This window comes from Lepidochelys kempii, chromosome 2, assembly GCF_965140285.1.
Source record: "Lepidochelys kempii isolate rLepKem1 chromosome 2, rLepKem1.hap1, whole genome shotgun sequence".
NCBI classification, from domain to species: domain Eukaryota; kingdom Metazoa; phylum Chordata; order Testudines; family Cheloniidae; genus Lepidochelys; species Lepidochelys kempii.
The window spans coordinates 154,392,484-154,420,287 of NC_136381.1; the positions used below are offsets into that span (position 1 = coordinate 154,392,484).

The window sequence follows — 27,804 nt, forward strand, 5'->3', positions numbered from 1 at the left end:
AGAGCACAAGAAATAATCATGTCTACGAAACTGTATCCAAGCAGATGGCAGTGTTGGAGATCAGGGGGACAACAGAACAATGTAGAGAGTGAATAAAGCAGCAAGTCAACGATGTTAACGTTCCATTCCAGGACCTTCCTGTAGCTACTGAGGTGTGTAGCTGAACCTTCTTTTGCTAGGTCCTCTGAAATGAGGATATGGTTTCATAAGCCATGGCAACAGGTAAGTGGGATCTCCTAGAATAACAGTAGGGACAGTGACTCCATTTATCAGCATGTCATTCAATGGGAATAATGTCCCAGCTTCTCCATGACCCCGGCATCATGCACCATGCCAGCGCATGCAACATTAATGTCCATGAATCTGCCCCTGTGGTTGACCAGGGCCTGAATAACGATGGAGTAGTACTTTGTGGTTTATGTACTCATGCTTCCAGTGTATAATTTATAGGCATGAGTCCCTCTGTGGTCCCGGCGCAGATTGGAAGACTCATTAACTGAAAGCCAGCAATTATTTCAGGAACATTTGTAATGCCCATCACCTTTGGGTACATCCTCTGCTCAGAAATCTCTGCCACAACAATCCTCACAATTGATTTGCCAATTCCAAACTGTAGCAGTCTGGGGTAGCCAGCATACCTATGGCTATAGCGACCTGTGTTTGGACCAGCATGACCTCTGTTATATGGGTGTCCTGGTGCTGGAAGATAGGGAAAGCTGATCACAAACCTCCGGAACATCTGCTTCTTCATGCGAAAGTTCAGGACCTGCTGTTGGTCATTCCCATGTCCACATGACAATGTGATCCCACCAGTCTGTGCTTGCGGCCCTTCTCCAGAAGCACTGGTATAAATAGGGGAAATCTGCGGCTAAGGCAAGAGGCATAAGCAGCATCAGCTGAGTTGTTACTGAAATGACAGTACCCCTATCTCCTCTGGCTGCTGGGAGTATATGGACACAAAATAGGTTGATAGGATGTGTTCATGGGGTAAGACCACCGAAAACACACTCAATTAACTTCCATGGGATAGACAGACAAGTTCTCCCAACACCCTCTGTGAACCAAGCCCTAGAACAGCTACAGCTGGCAAAAGTGCAATAGCCCACACACCCACAAAAGCTGAAGCTTTGACTTGGGTCTGCTTATTGTAGTATGGATGCTCCAGCATGGCTGTTAGGCCTGGGTTTCTAATGCATTGTGGATGTTCAAGGGCAGACGTGGAAATGCCAAGTCTGCAGGCATGGGTCACACAGGTCTGGGCTTAGTGTGCTGTGTAGATGTACCCACAATGTCACAGCCAGCGTTTCCCTAAAATAAGTCATTAGGAGGTGGACTAAGGAAGCTCCTAGTTGATCATTGGTAATTAAACTTCTAACATTTTAAAAGCTACACACTAAAAACATCACCCTTCTGTGAAAAGAGTGTAAAAGAGCAAACTGTCATTTTGAAGAAATTGTTCCAATCCAAAATCATCTCTTCTGCTCATTTAATCTTGCTCTGCTAAAATTCCATTGGATATCACATCCCCCCGAGAACATGTTTCTGATTAAATGGATCTCTTAGCTGAACACTTGACAGTCTGTCCTGCCCAAGATTTATTCCTCAGGATGGCAATCAGGGGAGAGGCTCTTTTGGCCCTTTGCATCCTGACTTTGAGTTTATCTGATATATCCATTCCCTGGAGGTTGTGCTACTCTTCTTTCTATATCCCTGCACCTAAAATTTGGTCAAGATTCCCATGATGCGGCTGCCCAAGAATATGCACTTTACTATATGTAAAATTTTTATAAAAATTTTGAATGCAGGAGGGTGTGTAAAAGACCAAACAAAACATGAATACCACATTATGTTTAGCAACAGTCACTAGATTGGGTTTATCTTCCTATTCACAGCAGAACTATTATAGCACAGAAATATTGAAATATGCTTAACTTTGCTGTTTGTTTCAGTGGTGAGATACAAATAACATTGCTAATGGTGCTAGTAGGTGAAGAAACAAAATGGATGGCTGCGGGTGGGGAAAATAATTTCTCATTGGCAGAAAGTGAGAACAATAGGCTAAAGGAAAGCTGAAGGGTGGGAGAAGAGGCACGATACATGCACTATCTGTATTTACATGAGTGATTCACAGGGAACTGAATTTTATCTTTTACAGAATAAGGTGGAAGGTCTTCGGGAGAATCTTTATTTTCTTTCTAAGGAGAATCTTTCAACAATGCTGGAACTCATTCTGGAACACACAGAAGATTTTACTGATTCTGCCTACACCAGCCATGAACACAGAGAACGCATCTTGGAGCAGTCCAAGCAGGCTAAAATGGAACTAGAGCAGCTGGTTTCAGTGTGGATGCAAGCTGTAAGAGCTTTTTAGCAAAGTAAATCTTTTCATCTATACTTTGGAAAGAAAAACATATTTTTTAGACTTTTCGTCTTTTTTGGTTTAAGAAAACAGAATGCATGTAATATATCAAAAAGCAGTTCTTTATAGCAACCTCCACCCCAGTCCTCTAAAATATCCTCAAGGCTGCAAGAGCAATGTAGTTTTCCATTGTTTTAGTCTATCTCCTTCTCTGACCCCATAATGCTCTGAATTCTGGCTACCATCCTTGCGGTGAACAATTGCATGGCATTCTTTTCAGAGACCGTTGTAGCTCCTTACTTGATTATCTCATTACTCAACAGTAATTCTTTTAATTATTTTCTCTCTCCCAAAAAAAGAGAGCATTAGCTTCTTAATTAAAAACAAAAGTAGTAGCCAGTGGAATATTTTAAAATATACTAATGGAACACCTAGTCATGTGTCCTACTTTTCCAGTATTTTTAGTGTTCAAAAATAATTTTGTTACTTGTGGAGGTTTTAAATTGGTAGAGGTGGTCAGTTTTTTTTGTTTCACGGAAATTCAGTGTACAGGCTAATCCAGAACGTTCAAAACTTTTGAAAGCTAAATTCCCTTTCAGGAATATGAAAAAAATTGTGCAGCCCTATCAGCCCTCCGATGTAATGTTGAAAGTCTGCTCAGAATGAGTGTCCACTCAAATGGACAGGTTTCTGAGTAGCAGCTGTGTTAGTGAGCTGTAGCTCACGAAAGCTTATGCTCAAATAAATTTGTTAGTCTGTAAGGTGCCTCAAATGGACAGACATCACGCTCATATTTGGGTCACATTTTCAAGGTTTTCTTCCTAATCTTAACAGGTGGAGACTGATGTTTTTAATGGAAGCTGAGGCTCTGGAGAATAATTGAGAGGCCTGGGTTCTCTCGAGTAGATTCCTCTGTGCTTTCCCAGGCTGTGTCCCACACTTTGGAAGATATTGGGTTAATCCAGGGGTGGGCAAACTTTTTGGCCCGAGGGCCACATCGGGGTTGTGAAATGGTATGGAGGGCTGGTTAGGGAAGGCTGTGGCTCCCCAAACAGCCTGGTCCTCGCCCCCTCCCACTTCCTGCCCCCTGACCGCTTCCCAGGAACCCTTGCCCCTAACCACCCCCACGGGACCCCACCCCCTATGCAACCCCCCTGCTCCCTATCCCCTGACTGCCCTGACCCCTATCCACACCCCCGCCCCCTGACAGGCTCCCCGGGACCCCCGACCCATCCACCAACCCCCACTCCTTGTCCCCTGACTGCTCCCTCCTGGGACCCATCCCTAACTGCCGCCCCAGGACCCCGTCCCCTGACTGCCCCCCCGCTCCCTGTCCCCCCTTCCCGGGACACCCTAACCCCACGGGACCCCACCCCCATCCAACCCCCCTGCTCCCTGTCTCCTGACTGCCCCCCCCCGAACCCCCTACCCAACACCTCCCTCCCCCCACCCCCTTACCATGCCGCTCAGAGTGGCAGGACAGGCTTATTGGGAAGCCTGGAAGTGGGCAGGCACAAGTTGCACTGCCTGCGTGGCTGCAGGGGAGGGGGAACAGCGGGGAGGGGCCGGGTTCTAGCCTCCCCGGCCAGGAGCTCATTGGCCGGGTAGGACGGTCCCGCGGGCCGTAGTTTGCCCATCTCTGGGTTAATCTGTAGTCTAATTAGAAACCTTACTTACCATTTACTTTTTACAAAAAATTATGGACTGATATTTAAAGCTTTTGAACAAGGATCATGTGTCACTCATACTCGCATGTCGAAGAATACACAAGTAGCATTACAGAAAGCAGGGGAGGGAGGCAAGGATAGCTCAGTGGTTTGAGCATTGGCCTGCTAAACCCAGGGTTGAACGTTCAAATCCTTGAGGGGGCCATTTAGGGATCTGGGGCAAAAATTGGGGATTGGTCCTGCTTTGAGTAGGGGGTTGGACTAGATGACCTCCTGAGGTCCCTTCCAACCCTGATAGTCTGTGATTCCTTTGCGTAGCACCTGACTTTCTAAGACCATGTCCACACTGGGAATTTGGCAATGTAGCTGGACCAGTGCAAATCTCAAGCATAAACAAGGATAGCCACAATTTTCAGGTAGAGCTTACCCCAGCTTTAAATGCCTTTGTCCTGGGGAAACAGCTTAAAAGATCTTTTTTTCTTTCCTCTATTGCTTCATGTTTAAAGTCCTCTTGCAGATGCTTCTGGGGAGTCCTAAGCAAGATAAAGCTTTACTAGCACTGTACTAGTAGTCACTGAAGTCTGACAGCAGTTTAGAAAGCTTCAGTTCCTTGGCTTTTCTTTGTTCAGGACAAAGATACTTTGTATACCCTATGGAAGGGATATTTCTTAGACTTTCTCCCTCAGTGTCCATTCTTCCTCTTGACTCCAGTAAAAGATGGCCTTATGGGGTTCAGTTTAATGGATTTTGCATTTAGGATCCATTGTATATCTGGGCAGAAGGGACTCGGGTTCTGTGTCTGCCAGTACTGATTTCCCATAATATATGGGAGATGTAGTATATTCCATCCTGTATTTGCCCCTTTCAGGGCTTGATTAAGGGATGTGCCTTCTAGGCCCATACTCCAGATCACGGAGTCACGTGATGAGATCACAGTCTATCCTATTTTTTGTTTGTTTGTTTGTTTTTAAAGTTCTTTGAGTACTTGCTCATGTCGATTCCATTTTGGGTTTTGCCAGAGATTTCTGCCTTAGTGGTATTCTTAGGGCCAGCTGTGGCGCCCTCTGGAGTAGTGTGCTCACGCAGCGGTATATCAGGTGCCGCTGGCCCTGCTCTCAGTTCCTTCTTACTGCCCATAGTGGTTAGTCCGAGTGCCTTTACTTGCGTAGCAAAGGCTAGCGGTTTCATCTTGTCCACAGTGGACTTCGTGCCTTAGAGCCTTTTTTGTAAACAGTTTGTTGATAGCGTTACCTAAGTAACTGTTAAGTATAGTTGTTAGCAGTTAGTCCCATCTGGGACTTCATCCCAAGCAGGGCATGCCCCACTCTCTCGGCTTTAAGACATGTTCAACATGCAGCAAACCGATGCCCATCAGCGATCCACACGACAGTCGTCTCAAGTGTCTGGGAGAAAGCCCGAGGAAGGACAAGTGTGATACTTGTAAAACCTTTTGCCCTCGTACCCAGAAGGAGTGGGATATCCACTTGAGGACTCTCCTAATGGAATTGGCTCTTTGTCCTGCGCTGGAGTCCTCCACGGCTGACCCCATGCTGAGTGGATCAGCTTTGGTGTGGAGCACACTACCAGCACCAGACTCTGCTCAGACCGCTCCCCCTCACTGGTGCCCAGGAAGTGGCAGAAGAAGCGGAGCCCTTCGGCGCTGAAGGACTGTGGGCTTATGGGCAATGTGCCCACTTTGGGGCTTCAAAGGGGTATTGCGGCGGTCAGACTCTCAAGCCCGATCAGGGACCCGCCCCCCCACCCCAGGCAGTGGCAGGAGCTCCCAGCCCACAGTGGGGCCTTCAGGGCCCAAAGTTTTTCCGGTGGCTAAAGAGCAAAGCCGACCGGCTCCACAGGTGCCACGCCAAGGGACTGAGTCGGCCCTGCCCCCAGCACCGAAGGGCAAGTCCACCAGAGTGCAGCAACATAGACTCGCGGAACACCCTTGGGCATCGGACCGCAGTTGCAGGTCTCCTTTGCCGCGATCTCTGTCCCCGCCTCAGCTCACCTACCAGAAGGCCTTCGTTCTCAGCGAGATCCCCACTGATCAGATTCTTGTAATGACTTTAATGTATCTGGAGCATCTTTCGTCTCCCCAGCTCATATCCCCCAAATTCTCTCCTCTTGCAGGGCTTACTTTTCATGGGCTAAGTGACACCCACCCCTCTCCTTGAAGGTCCTGACAAATTTCTGTTACTGTTGAGTTCCTCTCTGATCTCCAGATCCTTTCTGTTGGCTATGATCTGAGACAGAGCCCTCCTATGTCCATAGCCCTCAAACATTAGCCCAGACTTTGACATGTAAGTTAGTTTAGTTGTAGTTAGAAAGGATCACTTGCCATTTGCGCCGGCCATACCACGCTGCACTAAGGGCCACCATGGCCACGCTTGCACCAGCAGACCAACCTCTCTGAAGACCCCAGCCAGTTCTCCCACTAAACCTCATTACACCCTTCTCAAGGACCTGGTGCCTTACCCAGACCCTGAGTTGCTGATCCTGTTAAACCTGGTTCTGGTGAGAGGCATCATTACACCATCCACATGTCATTCTATGGTCCCAAACAGTGGCTGGCCCATGGGTGCTTTGACAATGTCAAACTGCTGGTTGCTGAGATATGCCTTTGACTGTGGTGCTACAAGACAGATGGTACCTGGGACAGCAGTCCAGAGGCCCCTACATCCCAGTGACACATACTGTGGAGCTAGAGATAAGTGGTGGCCCACCTCCATACCCATATGATCCCACCCATTGGCCACACAGGAGCTGTTTGGATCCATGTCATCGAGCTCCAGACTGTGAGAACCCAGGGCACAACTTTTGGCAGACAGCGCCTCTAAGAAAGGAGCCTCACACCTCTCAGAGAAAGTGGAGAAGCAAGAACAGCCAGTGTGCCGGCAGGTGTGCTGACAGCAGCATCTTCTCTGGATGAGGCAGTGGTGCTGGCCTCTCCCTCCCTTCCGGATGAGAACAGACAGTGCTAGGAACTGCTGATGAGGATTGCTGAAAAAGGTTCAGGATCTCACCCATGGACATTCTTCAGTCCATAGCTCCTTCCTATGTGGCTCTCCCTAGGCCATTTTGGAGCCTGCTAGGGATATGTGGCACACAGCAGCTGTCAAAGAGGGCTGAGAAAAAATGTTTTGTTCCCTCAAAGGGGCGGGATATTGGTTTTAAACTGTAACCTGAACTTGGTTCTCCTCCATGACCACTTGGGTTGAAGTCCCTTGTCATCTAAGTCTGCCCCTTTGGACAAGGATACCAAGAGACTAGATCTCTTCAGCATAAAGAACTTTTTGTCATCCAGGCTATTCCATATTGTGAGCTACCAAGAACTCATGTCAAAATATGATTTTATTCATTACGCCACACAGTCAGAGATCATCAGTTTAGTACCACTGGAATGTAACCTGAAACTGGGGTCTGTCTTAAATGAAGGGAAGCTGGTAGACAGATTGTCACTTGATGCAGTGGATATGGCTTCCTGTGTCAGGGCAACCTCAGTGGTTATGTGGTGGGCCTCTTGGCTGCAGCCCTCTGGGCTCCCAGTGGAGGTCCAGGAGACAACTGAAGATCTCCCCTTTGAGGGTAACAACCTTTTCAGTGAGAGAAGGTATGTCACTTTATACCTTTAAGGATTAGTATGCCTCTGCTCCTTGCAATTATACATCCTGGCTCCTCACGTGAAATATTCTAAGTCACTGCCGCACAGATACTGGCCAATCCCTCAGCAGTGCTACCACTAGAAGATCTGTGAGCCACCAAGAAAACACCAGAGTGTGCAGTGTGGTAGACATTACACCACCAGCATACCCTCTCTGGACTCAGCTGCCTACCAAGACGACGTTTTGATGGAACACTCGAGAGCTATCAACCAGTCTCCGTCAAACCTTTTGGTGGCCACCTGGCTCATTTCCTTCTGACATAGCAGTGTATAATACCAGGCAAATGGGTCTTAGACATCATTGCAACTGGTGCATGATTGAATTCCTGCTTCCCCTCCTCAAAAACCCCTTCCTCATCCCTATTCAGGGACGGTTCTCACGAGAGGATTCTCAGCAAGGAGCTGGACTCTTTAGTCTAGTTAGGGGCAGTAGAGCCTCTACCCCCTTGTCACAGGAGTGGGTGGAAGAGCTTTTACTCCAAATACTTTCTAATTGGCTGGAGACCCATCCTAGACCGCAGGCAGCTGAACATTTTCATCTGCCATTCAGGATGATTTTACCCAGGCCGCTATAATCCCCTCCCTGAATGCAGGTGACTGTGCGGCTCTCAATTTGAAGTACGTCTATTTCCATATAGATACCATCCAGTGCCGAGGAAATTCCTGCGTTTCACTGTGGGCGTAAAGCATTTCCAGTACAAGGTTTTACTCTGGCCTTTTGAAGAATGTCCTTGACATTCCCAGTAACAGGAAACCCTCTACAAGAAAGTGTTATGCTGCCAAATGGGAGCAGTTCTCCCTGTGGTGCAAGATGCATAATTTGTCTCCGGAGGAGTTTGGATTTCCTCTTGTCTTGGACAACTGTTTTTACAAAAGTCTTGGTGCTGGTGTGCGGCCACCACAGCCATCAGAACCACCCTATATTTCCCTACCTACATGACTGGCTGCTCATGGGATGATTGCTTCAGGAGATATAGGCATCATTCACCTCCTTATTTGGCCTGCGTAATTCCTTGGGATTTCAGGTAAATCCAGGAAAGTCCACTTTAATACCCACAACAACTATAGAATGTATTGGCACAAATCTGGACTCAGCTGGAACCAGGGCCTACTTACCACCGAACAGATTCCTTGTGATGAGAGACCTCATTTAACTTCATTTCATCTCTGACAACAATCTATCCCTGCTAGGTCACATGGCTGCATGCATCTGTGACCCCCCCCCCCCATTGCGGTCTCTGGGATTGGGTGAGGAAGGTTTGTGCTCCAAGCAGAGAAAAGTGTCTTGATTTCCTCAGTCTCCAGACATCATTCCCATAATAAGACAAGAGGGACAATGTTTATATAGCGGTTTGTTTCCATCGCCCCCCTCTCTCCCCCCAAACGCTTGTTACAAGTGCCTCTGCTGGGCTGGGTAGCACTCCTGGATGAGCTCACAGTACCAGGACACAGAGTCCACACTCCACATCCACCTTCTTCGGCTTTGAGCACAACACAAAGTACGCAAAAAGTTTTTGACCTTTATCCAATCCAATAACATCTGGGTCAGGTTGGACAGCATAACTACTGTTAACTATATAACAAAGCTGGGGGGCACGGGGGGGACCAAGGTCCACCCCACTCTGCAGGGAAACAGTCATGCTCTGGCATTGGTGCATCTGGCATCAGATCACCCTCTCTGCAGTACACCTGCTGGGGTAATGAACTCCCTAGCAGACTCTCTCAGCAAAGGTTTTTGCGAGGATCACGAGTTGGTACTCCACTCATCAGTGGTCCAGCAGATTTTTTCATCAGTGGGGATTCCCATCATGGGACCTCTTTGCAATCCAGGAATACCATTGCCCTGCCTGTTGCTCTCAAGATGCCCTGAGGCATGACTCCAGACAGGATGCAATGATCAGGCCCACTGATGTATGCTTTCCCTCCCATTCCCCTCCTATCGCACCCTCTAAAAGATCAAGTGGGACAAAGCAACAGTGATTTTAATAGCATCATGGTGGCCATAACAGTTCTGGTTCACGATGGCTGTGCCGATAGCCTCCCCCCCGTGCGTTCACCTGCAGTCATTTCCGGACCTGCTGTCACAGAGCAAAGGGAGGACTAACCATCCCTCCATCTGGCAGCCTGGTTTTTGGATGTGCAACAAGCTTAGAAATTCTTCTCAGAGTAGGTTCAATCCATTTTTCCCAATAGTAAGAAACCTTCTACAAGAAAGTGTTATGTTACCAAATGCAAGCCGTTCTTCCTGTAGAGCCAGATGCATGCTTTGCGTCTGGAGGAGTCTGGATTTCTTCTTGTCCTGGACAATCTCCTCTCCTCTACTTGAAGTCATCAGGCCTGTACATTAGTTCGCTATGGGTACATTTAGCCTTTCATCCTGTGGTGGTGAACTGCTTAATTTTCACCCACTCTATATCAGCAATGTTCTTAAAAGACATTGTCAGAACATTCCCATCAGTATCAAGATTCGAATCTGATGCTTTTGCAGGATAGGAACCTGCCACTAGATCACTTGGCTTCCTGTACGCTATGTGACAGACCCAGACCAGTGGGGTACAGGAGTCTGGTAGAAAGCCAATATACTGGCCACTGGATGAATAGTTTTCTGTTCCCTGAGTGACCAGAGCAGGGGATGCCTTAGAGCAGTCAGGAATCTGCTAGGACCAGTTAAGACAGGCGAGCCAATTAAGAACATACTAGAATCAGTTATGGCAGGCAGATTAATCAGGACACCTGGTTTAAAAAGTACCTCCCATCAGTTAGTGGAGGGCATGCAAGGAGCAGGGAGTGAGAAGGTGTGCTGCTGGAGGATTGAGGAGTGCAAGCGTCATCAGGCTTCAGGAGGAAGATCCTGCAGTGATGATAAAGAAGGTGCTGGGGGGAGACCATGGGGAAGTAGCCTAGGGAGTTGTAGGTGTCACGCAGCTGATTCAGGAGACACTGTCGACAGCTGCTATCCACAGGGCCCTGGGCTGGAACCTGGTGTAGAGGGCGGGCCCGGTTCCCCCTATCCCTCCAACTCCTGATCGGACACAGGAGGAGTTGAGCTGGTCTTTGAGCAACACCAGAAGGGAAGGTCTAATTTGGAAAGGGATCTGGCCTGTCCCTGACCCACTAGGTGGGACAACAGAGACTGCGGAGATTGTTCTCCGTTTTCCCCCATGCTGGCTAGTGATGAGGTTAGCTGAGTGAACAGCAGAAGCGGCCAAACTGAAGGCTGCCGTGAACCTCTGAGGTGAGCAAATCCACCAAAAAGCCCAGGACTCACCAAGGCGGAGGAGGAACTTTGTCACACCTCTTACTTTTATCAATGAAAATGGCCACCTTAACAGCTATCGCCCCTACCAGGTGAGAGGGGGGGACAATAACAGGAGGACAGGAGACCACTCTCTCAGAATGTAGAGCTCCGTCCTTGTACCTGGATAAGGCAAGGCTCTTTAGAAGATCTCTGTAGTTACCCACTTCCATTACTCAGTCTGTCAGGGCTCATTCCACCAGAACTTAAGCTCCCTTCATGGAGTGAGCTTCTCTGCAAGGAATCCTACTCCCTGAGACCTGTAAAGCAGCAACCTAAGGCTCCTTTCACATGTTTACGAGGCACAATGCCCGGATGCAAGCCTTAGCTGAGGATGCTTCCTTTGGTTCAGTGATCCTATGAACTGTGGTGCAGAGCACTTCCTTGCACCTGCCTCCTCAATAAACGCTCCTTGGGAGTCACCTACGATGAATCTACATAGGAACCAATACTTGAAGAAGAAAGGAAGATTCTTGTTTGAGTAGTGTCCCTGTGGGTGCTCCACTTGAGGCGTGCATATACCTTGGATCAGAGATTTTTGGTAACAGCACCTGCTCAGCCCATGCATGCACCCTTCACAACTTCATGTCCTCTACTAAGGATATACAGGGCTTCATGGGTTCCTTCTCAATTACCTTGGCCTGAGATCTATCATGCCAACTTTTATTATTATTCAAGCTTAGCTTTGCAATTCTTAGTTATAGTTCTGGTGTTAGTTGTAGTTATCCGTGTTAAGTTTTCTTTCATAATGTCTCACTTTTGTTTATTCCTTCTCCTGGTTCCCCATACGGAGAGATTTTTCTCAATGTTGCATGTGTTGCGGGAATATGCCAGGATCTCTAGGATTTAAACATTATCTCACCTGACGAGACCCTATCCCTGTCAGTGGCAGACATTTCCAATGCATTAGTTGTTTGGGGGACATACATGTCCCGCAGAAGTGCAATATTAGCTCAGACTTTAAGAGCAGAGCTAGGCAAAAGTGGGAGATCCTTATGATTAAGGCTAAGATTTTGTCATGGTTATTTTTAGTAAAAAAATCATGGACATGTCACGGACACTAAACAAAAATGCACAGAAGCAGTGGCCTGTCCGTGACTTCTGCTGCTGCAGCTCCATGGTTTCCCCTGCTACCATGGTGGCTGGGAACTGTGGGGTTCCCCTTCTGCCCGCGGCAGTTGGAAGCTGCAGGGTGACCATATTTCCCAAAGAGAAAACGGGACACCTCCAGCCACTTGTCCGAGGCATCCTGCTCCTCCCCCACACCCCGCATGAGGCTGTCGCCCATCACTAGATCCCTGAGGAGAGCTTCCTCAGGAGTCCGTCATCTGTTGCTGGAACCTTGCAGGGGTCCGCCTGGGCGGGGGGGGGAAGAAGGTAGGAGTTTGCAAGGGTCCGCCTGTCGCTGCTGTTGCCTGTCGCTGGAATTCTGTTAGGGCCCCGCTGGCTGCCAGCTCCACCATCCCGCAGCCCTTGGGGCTGAAGCAGAGAATGTCATGGAGTTCCTCCATGACATAAACGTAGCCTTACTTATGATGTAATGTTTTTGCCCTGTCTCAGATCCAGGCCAGGATTCCCCCTCCACCCCCTCCCCCCCACCCTTGTACATTGGTCTCTGAGTGAGCTTAGTGCCCCAGTCACCTCAGTACTGTGTTTGCCCCAACCTTTGTGGGAAACGGCATCAGAAGGTTCTTGAAAGGCCCCTAAAAAAAAGAGTTTTAGTTCTCCTCATAAAGAGTCCACTTTAGGAAAAAGTCTTGGTCTCTGCAAAAATCAACTGTACGAGTGCTGAGGTCCCATGCTGGGTACTGCTGAGGTTCCAGCCTCCTTTGGTTACTGGTAACACTTCTAAGAGCCATGCTACCAAGTATACTTCAGTACCTAAAACATCCTCAGTATCATCTAAACATGATTGTGATAGCTGAGAGAAACATTCTGCTTCCAAGAAGCTTACACCAACAGACTTTAGTATGTAACCTTCAGAACCTAGACATGCGACTCCCTTGGTATTTCAGAAGTCTAAACTGCCATCTCATACCGCTTGGTTACCTCTGAAGCACTCGGCATTTATCGGTACTGACAACTTCTAATGAAAGTGGCTTGTTGAAACATACAACTCCCATGGTACTGCAAATCCACCCAGTACCATAGGAGTTTAGACATTCCCGAGACTTTCTTTTCAGTTGAGCCAGCGTGTCACATTCTGACAGACAAAAAATTGCTTTAAGCAGGAGCTAAATTTGAGAGAACATATCAGAAACATAAGGGAAAAAGCATTACAAGAATATTGTAATTATCCCCAAAGCAAACATTACAAACTCCATTTTAATTTAATTTTTTTTGCCTGTTGTTATGGAGTACATTTCTGGGGAAGGCAATTGAAAGAAAGTATAAAGAAATTCAAGAGACCCTGAACAATCAGGAATATTGGTTTAAGATGTGTTTTAAAAGATACATTATCAGACTGGGCGGCTGTTCCTTTAAAAAAAAAAAAATTATGCCACACACAATCCAGAATCTGTGTTGTTAATCTGTTTGTAGCTATTAGAGAGAGAGAGAGAGAGTCAAGATAAGGTTTAAATCTGACCACATCCATCTTGTGCTGATGCTCTTAATTAAGATAATTTTTCCTCCCCATCAAGTTTTGGAGAAAGAGAAACTTTTTAGCTCCTACCTTCTTCCCCCCCGCCCCCATGTGCATCCTCCTTCACTTTTGTGCAGGTTGTCTTGTTTTGCAAATGCACACAAATTCCAAACCCGAAAGCACTCTTTTTGTATAAATTGAATGAAAGATTCATAACAATAATTCTTACGTTACATGAACAATTGAAATTTGTAGGGCATAGAAAAAGATTGTCTATTATTTATTAAATAAACCTCTTGAATTTAAATGACAAACATTAATTTGGTGAATTACTCTTTTTTAAATAATGAGGGTTTTTATAAAATCTACTCCTGTGGGCTTTTAAAAACTGGAATAGCTGTAGCTAGTCTAACAGGATGGTTCAGGCATAAAGATTTGATAGCTCATACTAAATAAAAAAGCCCTCTTTTTCTCAGAAAGGACACAATGTTCAAACCTGAAAAATCCTTCTTGAATAAAAATAAAGTTGATGGTGTGGCATCATTAATTGTTTTTTTTAATAGACTCTTGATTCAGTGATGAATAAACAAATGCAGTAGTAATAATGAATTCTTAATATAAAACTTCTTTTAAAAAAAAAAAAAAAAAGAAAATGTACTTAAAACTGGATTACTGCATTAACACAGCCTGGGATAATTTGTACATCGTTTGGGGTATTTTTTTTTTAAATATTTTATTCTCTTTTCCTTGTAGCAAAGCCAGAAAACAAAGGATATCACAGAAGACTTGGAAGTAGCCATACTAAAAACATGCCAGTGTATGAATGAACTCAAAAGAGAAGTAAGTACAGCTTATATAAACACAGTCTGAAGAAGATTTTGAACCTCCTTTATTTTCACGTGTAATACAAAATAAGGCCCTGACTCTGCAAAGGCATAAACATCACATTACATGCTGTGAATAGTTCTGTTGACTCAGCTGAATACTCTGATAGTCTTAACTTTATGCCTGTAGGTAGTATCATAGAATCTTATCCTGCAACACTTACTCAAGCAGAAATCAGTGGGACGCTTCTAAGAGTAAGGATTGTTTGCATAATTAAATGTTTATAGGATCTGATTTATAGTGAATTTCAGAGCCAGCGCTGCTGTAGAAGTCAATTAAAAACTTCTTCATAGGGAGCAGGAACAAGTAGTACATTTTCAAATGCATATATGTATAATCCACAGAGAGGCAAGGAAGGTGAGGTAATATCTTTTAGTGGACCAGCTTCTGTCCGAATTTTTTTAGCTCAGACACTCTGCTTCCTTCCCCAAACCTGAAGAAGAGCTCTGTGTAGCTTGGACGCTTGTATCTTCCACCAAAAGAAGTTGGCCCAGTAAAAGATATTGCCTCATCTACCTTGTATCTCTCATATCCTGGGTCCAACACAGCTACAACAACACTATATAATCTGCCAGTTTAGTGCCAGATTTTGCTCTTGGATGCATACATAGCTCTGATTAAAGTTTACTGTATATAAAGGTAGTACTTACTTCAAAGGATTTTTAAGAAACCAGGAGTTATGTTGACCAGTAATTATTACAGTATCCACGTGTAGTTGTGAAAACTGAATAAATGGCTTTTGCAATTTCTTTGCATTTTACTTATTGCAATTGAGAAGAAAACTTCCTTATTTTCTCTATGAAATACATTAAATATGTACCTTACAAAAACATTTTTTCAGGTATCTTGCTACAATAGATATTGTTAAAATGCAGCCTAAAAAAACTAGAAGTTAATTATTTACCAAGATAATTATTGTAGGAACTGCAATTATTCATAGTAGTATCTGACATCCTGCACATTTTTATCTTGAAGAATTCAAAAGTACTCTAAATATTACAGACAAAAGCTGTTTTAAAATAGCTTTTTACGTGCTAAGTCAAGATCTTGAAAGTTAGAAGTGTCAGAATTTAGGTTGATCTTGAAATCTCAATTTGGTCTTTGGAGCATATGTATTATGATTCAGTCTTTAATTAATGATCATATGCTGTTTTATTTTCCCCCATAGGAACTGTGCCTCGTTCAGTGCACAGGGTGGATGGTGCTCAGTGAATGAGGCAGCTGTTTGGTATTCTTGTTTATCCTTATTCAGTGGATGGGTTTGTGCCTTGTTTACTGCACACAACTCAAATTCTGCATTGAATACAGAATTAGTGATTTCCTAATGGTCTTTTCTATGGTGTTCATCACTCTAGTATCTGAGTGCCTCACAAACATATTAAGGAACTTATCTACTCAACTCCCTGGGAGATGAGAGAATTATTGTTGGAGAAACAAAGTGACTTGCCTGAGGTTTACTCATGGGGGAATTCTGCACCACTTTGCACATGCAGAAGTCATGTTGCCTGCAGATTTTTTTCTGTGCAAAATATAGATTCTGCTGGAGAGGTGCTGCAGTTACAGCTTTTGTCCACTAGGGGCTGCTGTGGTGCCAGAAGAGAGGGCAGCCAACCGGAGAGGTGCCAGGTGAGGGTGCACCAGACAAACAGAGAGGGGTACGCAGGGCAGGTAGGGGGTGGTGTCACAGACGGGTTCAGACCGGCTAGTGGTGGGGACAGACTAGGACGCGGGCTCAGGATCTAGTGGGGCGACTGCATTGAGCCGGGGGCTGAATGGGAAGTGGGCTGTGGGGCCACACGGGGACAGAGGCAGATATTCCTAACTGAATGGCATAGGCTAGGAGTCTGCATGGGGGAGGCTCCCCAACTCTCTAACAATCCCGCCCCTCTCCCCCCCCGAAAAGTAACCTGTTCCATGCTTTTCCCACCCACACCCAACAACCCTCCAGGTTCACTCCCAGGCTCCTTTCCTCTCCCTCAGCTCCTCTGTTACCCCTGACTCCCCCCAAGACTTTGCACCGCTTCTGTGAGCGGTGCCAAAAATACGTATCTGTATTGTAGTTTAAATGAATTACTCAAAGTATATGCCTAGTAAAGAATCTTATTTGTCAAAAAACATTTTCTGAATTTTTTTTGTCTGTATTGTTAGACATATTTGCGGACAGATATTTTAAAATAAATTACCAAAATAATTGAAACTGGCATGATTATATTGTTATTTTGACAAATAAAATATACAGAATTTTGCTGTATTTTAAAATTCTGTGCACAGAATTTTTAACTTTTTGGCACAGAATTCCCCCTAGGAGTAGAGGTTCTGCTGCAAGTCATTAGCAGAACCCTAATTTGAACTCCGAACCGACTGACTCTCATCCCTTTCCTCATCCTTCCATCCAGAGCTGTTGAGCATACACAGCTTCAGTTTGACTTAATTTGCAACCGACTGCTCAACGCACCCCACGTGCGTCAAATTGGGCACCCAGAAAATGAGGAACACACAGATAGTAGCCTCCGGCCAACATTTTGATGTGACTTGCTCATCATAAGGAAGTCTGTGGCAGAGACAACAATAGAAGAGAGTTCTCCTGTGCGACATTCGCCTGTTTTAACCACAAGACACCTGTCTCATTCTGTATATACCTGCCTATTCTAGAGCAAACGAGGCAGGGGCTTCTGCACACAATTCTGACTTATTCCCTGACCGCCATCCGTCCTGTGCACTAAAAATAGTATGTGATCATGCAGTTAACACCATCTCATAATTCATATGTGTAAAGGGGCCAGATTTAATTTGCATAGGAAGTGCTTGACTTTGCAACCTTAAATAACTTTCTTATAATGTCATTTTTAATATTTCCATTGTTGGTCTTAAAAAAAAAAAATTAAAAACAAGCTCTGTTTTGTACAAATGTAATGTCAACAGTTTGAACCCTGAACCTCTCAACACTGCAACACAGGCTTCTACCACTAAAGCTCGAAGATTTACTAAATTACCTGGCAGCAACAGAATAGTTATCCTCTGTAAACCAAACACTAGAAGAGGGTATATAATACATGTACCCAATGGGAACATGAGAAGCTCTGCTTTATTGACAGTGTAGCCAAGGTCAAAGATATGGCAAATTATTTGAGAGGCAGTGGAGCTAACGGGGTGTCATTGGGTTTGACATATTAGAAATCTGCATTCTACATTCCCAGCTTTTGTAGCCTCTCTGTGGGGAATGAAGTCTTGCTTAATGAAGGGTTTGTGAAGGCTATAGAACTATTAACACCTCTCAGTAGAAGTGAGTCTAACTTAGTGCTGTCTTGGTTCCCAGCTGTTTGTGCTCCAGGGCTTCTTATCCTGCACCTGTGAAGTAGTAAAGGGGATTGGTCCTCTGGGGCCAGGTTCTGGGTCCTGGGTGTGGCTGAGAAGTCTGACCTGCTACACGCTCCCACATCCCCTGTTTCTATAAATTGATCCATCAGGATCCAGGCTATTTCTGCTTCTGAGGGTTCCAAAACTTTGCAGCAACCCCTATATTTAGGTTGCCTTACAATTTTCATTATGAAAGATTCAATTTTCCGAAGTTATAATACCTCCATTGTTTAAAGACCACTTTATAAACTCAGTAGGGAGATTGCTTTGGGACAGAGGACATGCCTTTTGCTTGCCTCATGAAATTCTATTTAAAGTTAGCTGATTAGTACAATAGTAGTGGGGACCTAGCCTTAGCATGTATAGAGATTATGGCACGCTGCCAAAATTATGCTGCCAGTCCCTCATGTGATACAAGGAATATGTTTGCAAGAATCATTTTATTAATCACTGCAATGAACCCAGCTCTGGTTAAAACATGGCAATATTAAATAGCGCAGGTCAACATTACCTAAGAATTTACAGTGAGAAATGAAGAATACTACAGTTGATTGAAAACATAGCAGGAATTTAGGTAGGCAGAAGTACTGTAGGTAAGTTTATGTGAAGGCACTAATAAAAAGGCAAAAATGGAAACTGGACCACTGATCCTTGTTCACGCATAGCTGGTGGCCGCAATATCCTTATATGCTGGCCTGCCCGAACTGTTTTTCTGTCTGCCCCCAAAAGGCTTGAATACTCAGCTTTTTTTGAGGGTGGAGTGGATTTTAGTCTGTGTATTTGAGTAAAAATTGCAGAGTAAGGCCCCTGAGGTACAAACATTCTTTGCAGACTTCCTCTGAACTTAGTATCAGTAAGCTTCTTTTTTTTTTTTTTTAAATTCCTGCCTCTTGGTCATCTGCTGAATTTACTATCACTAAAGTATTTTTATTGTAGATTAGCTTCACATGTTGTTTATCTTTCAATGCTTGTTTTCTCTTTTCCTTACTACTACTGAAGCTTCACCATGCAGCCACATCATTGGCAGCAGACCTGCTAAGATACCATGCAGATCACATGGTTTTGAAGGCATTAAAAATCACAGGAGTAGAAGGAAATCTAGAAGCTATAGCAGAATATACTTGTAAGCTATCAGAGCAGAAAGAGCAGCTTGTTGAGGTGAGTTCATTTTATTTTCAAATAGATTTAATGTAAAAAGTGCCAAAATCTATCTAAATGAACTGTTCTTCAGGGTGTCTTTCGTGTTTTAACCTATAGAATGTACCTCTGGCGCTTCTGGACTCTACATTCTCCTGGAAGATAGTGTCTGAGTGAAGCATGAGTTTCCTCACTGCACCAAACATTTGGGTCCACTGTTATAGAATTGGACCCACTGCCCCACCTGCACAGTTCCTGTTGCTGCTTGCTGTGGGCACAGGAACCTCATTGCCTGATTTTTGGGGGCCTCTGTGACTGCCTATTGGGGCCAAGATTTTCATAAATAGGAGCTTAAAATTAGGCTCTTAAATCCAGATTTAAACACTTGCCTATTTTCTCAAGAATACTAAGCAACCAAGCACTTCCATTGATTTCAGTGGGAGTTTTTAGGTGCTCAGCATTCTTAAAATCAGGCAAATTCCTAAATGTGAATTCAGGAGCTTAACTTTAAGGATGCATATGCATATAAAATAAAATATATATAATATAAAATACAGACACACACTCACACAAAATAAGTAAGTACTCTATTTTTATTTCCACTTTAACATCTGCTTTTGCTGTATCTGTGTCTGAAGCACTGGGGATAACTTCTAAATGTGGCATTTAGATTAATCCAGCTTCTAATAAACATACCAAACTGAAAGGTAGAGAGCTTTGTGCTTGTAGGAGTGCCAGGGCCGGCTCTAGGTTTTTTGCCGCCCCAAGCAAAAAATTCACCACCCCAAGCTCCAAGAGCACAACTGCCCAAGCAAAAAAAAAAAAGGGGGAGGGGGGGATTTGTAACTTTCTCATAACTTCTTTTGGGCTGACATTTTCTGTTCCTTCTCAGCCCAAAAGTGAATTGTTGCTTTTTAATGTTTGCTCAAAAATGAATATATTTTGCTCAGAGTATGGCAGAAAAATTCTTTTCTGCTTTAAGATCAACTTGACACTGTTTTGCTCAAAGATCAGTCAAAATGAGATTAACTTTGAAATTGAAGTTTTTCATGTGACTAGTAATTACTGATTAAGTTTCTTCCTGAAAGACATTTTGTTTTCTGAGTACAGAGTTATATTATTTACTTGGCTACGGAGGACTATATACTTTGACTACTAATTGGATAATTGCAATGCTCTTGTGCAACAATTTCTTCTACAAAATTTCTTAGTTGCCAAGTTTCTTAATCTTTCATATTTATTCAACTGTGAATCTACAGTATGATATCAGTGTAGAGATGAGTATTGTAGACTTTTTCCTTTCTTTTGGTTTTCTGTTAAGAACATAAGAACAAATGTTGTCCTGGGATGCACGCCCTATGCTCCCATTGACTTCAGTGGGAACGTTGGCTCAGATAAATTTAAATGCAAAAGCTCATGTAATAGAGCATTAAACTGTTGCGTTTGAAAATTAAACAATCATCAGGAAATACTGGTATGAGGACCATATTTCAACTTGATGATATTGCATATCCTGTACATCTTATTTTTAAAAAAATAAGAACACAAAATAGTATCATTACATACAAAAAATGCACATTGAAAGAATGATTGTTATAGTCAAGCATTTGAAAGTTAAGAAATGCCAGGGTTAAGGTTACACTTACACAAGGGGAAAGAATTAAGGTTGTATTTGCACTGATAATATATGATCATGTACTTAGATATGTATTTCCACCAACCCCCTGCCTCATTCAGGATGGGAAGTGTTCTGGGAATGAGACAGCTGTTCAATATTTTTGTGTATGACATCTGCCATAATTACTGCACACTATCCAAAGCCTGCAGTGAATACATAAGTATTAATTTCTTGTTGTCTTTTTTAGGGTGCTCATCATTGTAGTTTTTGAGTGACTCATAAATATTAGTGAATTTATTTACACAGTTCCTCTGAAGTAGGAGAGCATTATTAACACCATTTTACAGATGGGGACAATTGATACAGAGATTTGCCAGAGGTCGCACTGAATCGGGCAGAGATAGGCATTAGAACTTGTGAGCCCCCTAATTCACAACACTTCTCTCATTCCTATAGACCACTCTTCCTACTGGCAGAGATGCAGAGTGGCCACCATAGCTTCAGTTTAACTTCAGGTGCAGTTCAGTGCTCTGCACTTGTGCAAATCTGGCCCCAGGAATCTCAGGTTGTGCACACAGAAAAATGAGGAATGCACAGTAGGGGCCACCTGCCAACATTTTGGTTGCTTGCTCCTGATCATACAGAAAGTCTTTGGCATAGGCATGGATAGAGCTGAGTTCTCACATGTGACATTCACCTGCCTTAACTGCAAGACCATTTTTTCTCTTTCTGCAGTCCCTTGTCCTTTTTTTCCTCTACCTACCTGACAACTTCTACAGAGAATAGCCTCATTCACTCTACAACCCCAGTTCATTCTCTGAGTGCTCTCCATCCTGTGCGATGAATGAGGTGGGGTCCTGTGGGGGGGAAATGTACTCAAGTAATTAAAGACTGTGTCATAATGCACACCCGCAAGGATGCAGAATTAAGGTTTCACGGCCAACATAAATTCTGGAATTTAACTTTCAGGTGTTAGATTTTGTAACTAAATGTTTTTAATGTCATGTGAGTGGATTTAATATGGAAAAATGTTTAAAAAAAAATTGTAACAGCCCCCTCCCATCATGCACCATCAGTAGAATCCGAACCTTGAATCCTCAGCATTGCAGCGTGTGTTGAGTTACAGGACTTGACTTAACATTAGCTGAAAGCAGAAGAAGGCTGTCCCAGCATGGGTAGGGGGGGAAATGGGTTGCTGGAGCCATGTGCTAAATTTGGGCTGTTGTTGGAGGAATCATCTACATCACAATTTTATAGCCCTCTGAGCTCAAGTCAACTGACCCAGGCCAGCTGCGGGTGTTTTATTGCTGGGTAGACATACCCTTTGAGAGGCTGCCTGCACCTGGGGATCACAGTGCAATGTAGTGGTATTTAGTGGTGGCACAGTCCTGACCTTGCATTAAAACGTCTGTATTCAGTATTACTTTGACTTTCTACCAACATTTTGATGACAAGGTAAGTCACAGAAGAGAAATAATGATTTTCAAAAGTTTCTATCTCAGCCAGAATTTCCCTGGACATAGAAAAGGCACTTCTCTGGCCTGTGGGCTTTCTCCCTGTCAAAATCCACAGGCCTGCATCAAATGATCGAAGTTTTTAAACCTTCTCAAAAAAAGGTTGCAAGAATTTTTAATGTGGAAAGTGCTAAGCAACCTAGATGTTGGTGTTGCTACCAGAAACACAAATGCATGTAAGCATGATCAGGGTAATGTTACTGTGAGGCCTGGTGACTTTCAATACCTGACCTGAAGGTCAGACAGTTACACACTCAAATGTAACTTCTTTTCTTAAAAAATTCCTGAGGTTTAGGAGGACAAAGGGGAAGGAGAAGCAAAGGGGAAAATAGCTCAATCCTTGTTTTCATGGTTTGATTTCACTTGAACCCCTTGCTGGAATTCTGACCCAATAATTCATACATCTGCTACACCAGATGCAATTTCTGGAAAATTTACTGTACCTGATAGGTGTTCACCTTTTCTCAGCAATGAAAAGAAAATAAACTTTACTGCTGTGTACGCTGCTTTAATATATCTTATTTATAATATTATTTACTCTTCAAAATATATTAACTTTTTTCTTAGACATGTCGCTTGTTGAGGCATGTTTCTGGAACAGAGTCACTTGAAATTACTTGCATACATGCAGAAGATACCTTTCAGGTCACTGGCCCACAGGTATGCCTACCTTTCATTTGATCACATTTTAAGTAGAATTTTGTAAAATGGCTGTACACTAAGATAAACATTCAACATATGCTCTTGGAGGCATGCCAGTTCAGTTCACAAAGAAACATAGTGAGAGTATTACAAGTAGGAGGCAGTATAAATATTTGTAGAAACGTGTCCAAGCTAGATCTTCTGGTACGTCTTGATTTGTGCTCTGGACATTTTGGAAGACTCTGCAAAGCTGGCATAAAGCTCCTACAGACCCTGTGTGCTTTTCTGGAATGTGCTGTAGCTTTAAGTCTGCTTTAAATTATGCTGGCTTATACCAGCCACTTGGGGCTGAATACTAGCCCAGGGTAGATGTAGAGTAGGGGTGTCCTCACCATGGCCTCCTTTTCAGTGACTATGCACCCCTCTTGCCAGCAGCTGAGCCACTATGCCACTGCAGGATCACTAGGGTTATCTTCCATGGGCCGTTCGCTTGAGTGCTGTGGCCAAAGTATGCTAGCAGTGCATTGCAAAGTGGCCACAATCCACCCAAAGATCTGACCAGTCAGTCTCTTATTTATATAGGGCAATTTTCACCCCTGTGCAGAGAACCAATATAAAGCTTATGAATCATTTAATTCCTGTTTTGAGTGTTTAAATAGGACTTCATTGGTACATAGGCCTTCACTGGGCCTTTGTACAGGGGTCAATTTCACAGGGATAAAAGGTATCCCTGTGTGCTAACCCAAGTATAAAATTATGCCACTATTACATGTGTAAACAGCCCACCAGCTACTTCAGGGCCTTAACAATATTGTGCCTAATAATAGTAATTAGTATTTACATAGTGCTTTATATTTAAAATGTATTTTACAGACACTGACTAATCATGTGTAAGTACCTGTGGATAAATTTTCTTTACAGTTGTCACACGAGTATATGCACAGGTAACTATATATCTTTATGTAGAACAATACTGCACCAAATACTGCATCCTTACCTATGTATGGCAATACTGTACCTAATTTTGCATTCACGGTTTATTTATCTATATGCCTGCCTGCAGATACCCCTGTAAAACACAAATAGCTTCTTTTAAAGTGCTAAGTATTTATTGTTCGTCATTAATTATATTTTAGACACAAGGTGGGTGAGGTAATATCTTTTATTGGGCCAGCTTCTGTCAGTGAAAGAGACAAGCTTTCAAGCTTATGTGTTAACTACTTGTGCTAAACAGCCTGTTCTTTGTGTAGATGCAGCCGTGTATTCCATTTTGGTATGTGCACACCCAGCACACCAAAGCTGGAGAATTTTGCCTTGGAGTACCTGTAGAGGGGCAGCGCTCTCACACCTTGTGGCCATAGCCCCTCCCCTGGCTATATGAGGCTGTGTTGCCCTGACCCTCTTTGGTTCCTTCTTACTGACCTGGCTGGAGTCGACGCTCTGAGTAGTTTCTTACCTCACAACCTCGCTATTTTTTAGTGACTTTTCTAGTTGTATATAGCTAATCAGTACTCTTAGTATAGTGTTTGTTAGTTAGGTTTAGTTTAAATATTTCCCTGGTGACACCCTCACCAGAGTTTAAACAGTGTCTGCTGTGTGGGGTAGTGATCCCTAACAACAATCCCCACACATGGTGGGTGTTGTGCCTAGGCGAAGCCCACATCAAGGAGCGGTGTTTGATTTGCAAATCATTCACGATACTGGGTGAGGGATCTTTTGTCTAAAGCAGCACCTGCTTGAACAGGCCATTCAGCCTGCTTCAGCACTGACACCTAAGTTGGACCAGAGGTCGTCCTCGGATTCTGATGCTGCTGCTGTTTTGTGCTCTGAAGAAAGGGAGAAGTTATTCCCCATTGAGTGTGCTGAGGAAAAGGTTGCATACGACGGATCCAGGTTGCATGGGGAATTGTCTGCCTCCTCCAGAAGGAGCACGAACTGGCACCATGTGAATACTGATGTAAGGGATGGAGCAGGTCCTGTCAACTGCTTCCTGGTACCGTACAAGGAGGTCAGTGACCCCACACCATCGACTCCAGTTCTGGCCCCAAAGCATCCGTCAAATCCAGTACCAACGAGGGCAGTGCGAGCACCGGCAGTTTACATGCTGGTGGCATATCAGATGGCAATGGCCCTCCTCTTCCTTTCTGTCCCATCTCTCACTTTGTCCTGGACTTTGCCGGGTTTGCATTGTTTATAGCCCTGTTGGCTGGGCAGGCGCTGAACCTATGGGTCTGTCGGCACAGCACCCTGATGTTTCCCTTCCATAGTCAGTGGAAGTGGGGCTGGTGCCAGGCTCTGCACAAGGGACCTGCTTGGTGCCGGGAACTTCTTCAGTGTCCCTGCTGTGGATGCCACTGTTATTACGGAGGTGGCACTCACCGCCCTGCACTTCAGCACAGTCAGTCACCTCAGTATTGCTGCCGACTTCGGGGTCAACGCCACTGACAGCACTGGAAATGACAAAGGCATACTGGATGCTGCCAGTACCGTTTCTGCCATCGCTGTCAGTTCCCTGTTCATTCTGGGCTACAGTTGAGTCAGACCAATTGCTCACAACCTCAGAGCTGGCTCCACCTTTCTTCCCTGAAGCTGAGGACTCGTTGGCACCCAGGTTGGGGTCTTCCTCTTCTCGCTCTCTATCGTCTGACCTTCATCACAGGCCATTCATGGAGCACTGTGTGTACCAGGATTGGCACTCATCTTGTGGTCGGGATGGGGGCCAGTGGCCAACCGATGCCCTACCCATACCAGTGAACTCCATGTAATCCATTAGATGCTTCTTGGTCATGGAGGTCTCACTCCTCATCTCACACTAAGGTGAGATCACTGAGCACGTTTGTGGTGGTGACTGTCGCTCTGTCATGGACCCAGCTACCAGTGAACCTTCCCATTGTGGAGTCTCCAAAGTCATCCTGTCCAGGTCTGTCAGTCCTGGAGCAAGATCCAGCTCTGGCACAGTTAACTGTTTCAGCTTTGTCCCTGCACAATTCCAAGGTGCCTGTCACTTCTTCTCCTTTGTTACTGGAAGATTTTAAGGTGTATCAGTACCTTTTGCAGCATGTGGCTGCTTCCCTGGGTATTCAAGCAGAGTTGCTGCAGAATACCCATAAGCTGTTGGATATCCTGCAGCCATCTGCCCCGGGAGAGTCTCCCTCCTTATTAACAGTGTGCTCTTAGAGCTTGCCAAGTTTCTCTGGAGCTCACCGGCTTCAGTACCACCTACTGCAAAGCACATGGGGAAAAGCTACTTCATACAGGTGCAGGGATTTGAAGGTTTTTACTCATATCCAGCCCCAAATTCCCTGGTCTTAACCATGGTGAATGATAGAACCCAGCAGGGCAGATTTAAGTCACAAGGATAAGGATTCTGAATGGATGGACCGATGGGTAGGAAGATTTACACCTCTTCTTTGCAGATGCACATTGCTAACCAACTGGCATTCCTGTCCAAATACGACTTTGTGAACTGGACGGCTATGTCTTAAGTTTGCGGACCAGCTGCCAAAAGACTTGAGGGAGGAATTTCAGGCATTCATCACCGAAGGCGGCTGTTGGCTAAGACTTTGCTGCAGTCCGCACAGGACATCATGGATACTTCAACCAGAGTTATGGCCTCGACAATGGCCATGAGAGAGACATCCGGGCTGCAGAATTCCGATATTGTTCTCGATATGCAACAGGCACAGAGGATTTGCCCTTCGAAGGCAGAGTGCTTTTTTCAGAAAAGACACTGCACTCCTTCAAGGACTCTCAGGCTATCTTTTGGTCCTTAGGGGTGTATAAAGAGCAGTGCATAGATGCCACTTTGGTGGTTGTCAGCAGCAGCAGTATGGTCTGTAGCCTTTCTCTGAGATGGATGGACTACCCCAGAAAGGGGCGTATGTCTCAGAGGAGGAGGCATTCAGATCCACAGTTTGGCCAGTCAATATGCCTTCCTCTGGCGCCATCCTCTCACCCACAAACACCCATTTTGACTCTAAGGGTAAGATGTATCCTTAGCCTTTGTGGCCTCAACAAGTGTATCAGATACATGAGGTTCCAAATGGTCACTCTATCAACTACCTTCCCTGCATTGTCTCAGAATGACTGGTTTGTTGCTCTGGACCTCCAGAAGCCTACTTTCATGTAGCAGTTTTGCTGAGACACAGAAAATCCTTTCAATTTGTCATAGCAGAGCACCATTTTCAGTATTAGATGCTTCCTTTCAGCTTCTCCTTTGCCCCTTGGGTTTTTACCAACTGTATGGTCGTGGTGATAGCATACCTCAGAAAGAAGGGAATCCACATCTTCCCATATCTGGACGACTGGTTACTGAGGGGCAGGCCAACACTACACTGTGCTTGCTCGACCATCTGGGTCTCATCCCGAACACTGGAAAGTCAACTTTGGCTCCTACTCAGAAAATTGAGTTCATTGGGGCCCTAATAGACTCTCCAAATTCAAGAACATTTTTGCCAACTGACTGTTTTCAGGCAGTTCACCACCTTTGCCTCAGCCTGCAGTATCAGTCTTCCATCACAGTTCAGATATGCCTGCGGGTTTTGGCCACATGGACCACCTGCATGCAGGCAGACAGTTTGCAATGTTGTCTCTTCACCCCTTTCAGTTGTAGTCCAGGACAGTTTACCATCTGATTCTTCCCTCCTTGAACAGATTGGTCTGTATCCATCCACAGGTCCTGGACTCCTTGCAGTAGTGGAAGCTTCCAGAGAATGTTTATCAGGGTGTTCCCTTCGTCTGGCCCTTTTCAACCAGGTCTGTTGTCACCGACACCTCCCTGATGGGCTAGGGAGCACATCTGGGGTTGTTGAAAGTTCAAAGTCTGGTCAGAGCAGGAGTTTTCACTGCACATCAACGTGCTGAGCTTTTGGCCATCTACAATGCATCTCATGCTTTTCTGTACTGTATCAGAGACTCATGGTTCACATACTTACCCGCAATACCACCATGATGTATTATGTGAACAGGCCAGGGGGAGCACACTCCAGGATGCTCTGCCAGTAGGTGATCAGGTTGTGGTAGTTCTCCATCAAGGAGGACCATCTCAGCAAGAATTTTTCCCTGAGTCGCCTGTGGTCTCTGAAG

General features: G+C 44.7%; 1 protein-coding gene across 4 annotated transcripts in view; it reads left to right on the top strand.

Annotated features, from left to right (window-relative positions):
- CTNNAL1 (catenin alpha like 1) overlaps window positions 1-27,804 on the top strand; it is a 126,649-nt gene that overhangs the window by 61,331 nt on the left and 37,514 nt on the right. For 2 of the 4 annotated variants that reach the window (XM_073332471.2, XM_073332472.2), the window contains 4 exons: window positions 2,156-2,356; window positions 14,320-14,406; window positions 18,808-18,966; window positions 22,645-22,737. In XM_073332471.2, the coding sequence (XP_073188572.2) occupies window positions 2,156-2,356; window positions 14,320-14,406; window positions 18,808-18,966; window positions 22,645-22,737 (540 nt within the window). The remainder of the gene's footprint in view (window positions 1-2,155; window positions 2,357-14,319; window positions 14,407-18,807; window positions 18,967-22,644; window positions 22,738-27,804) is intronic. The other 2 variants (XM_078851647.1, XM_078851648.1) reach the window with 2 other exon arrangements.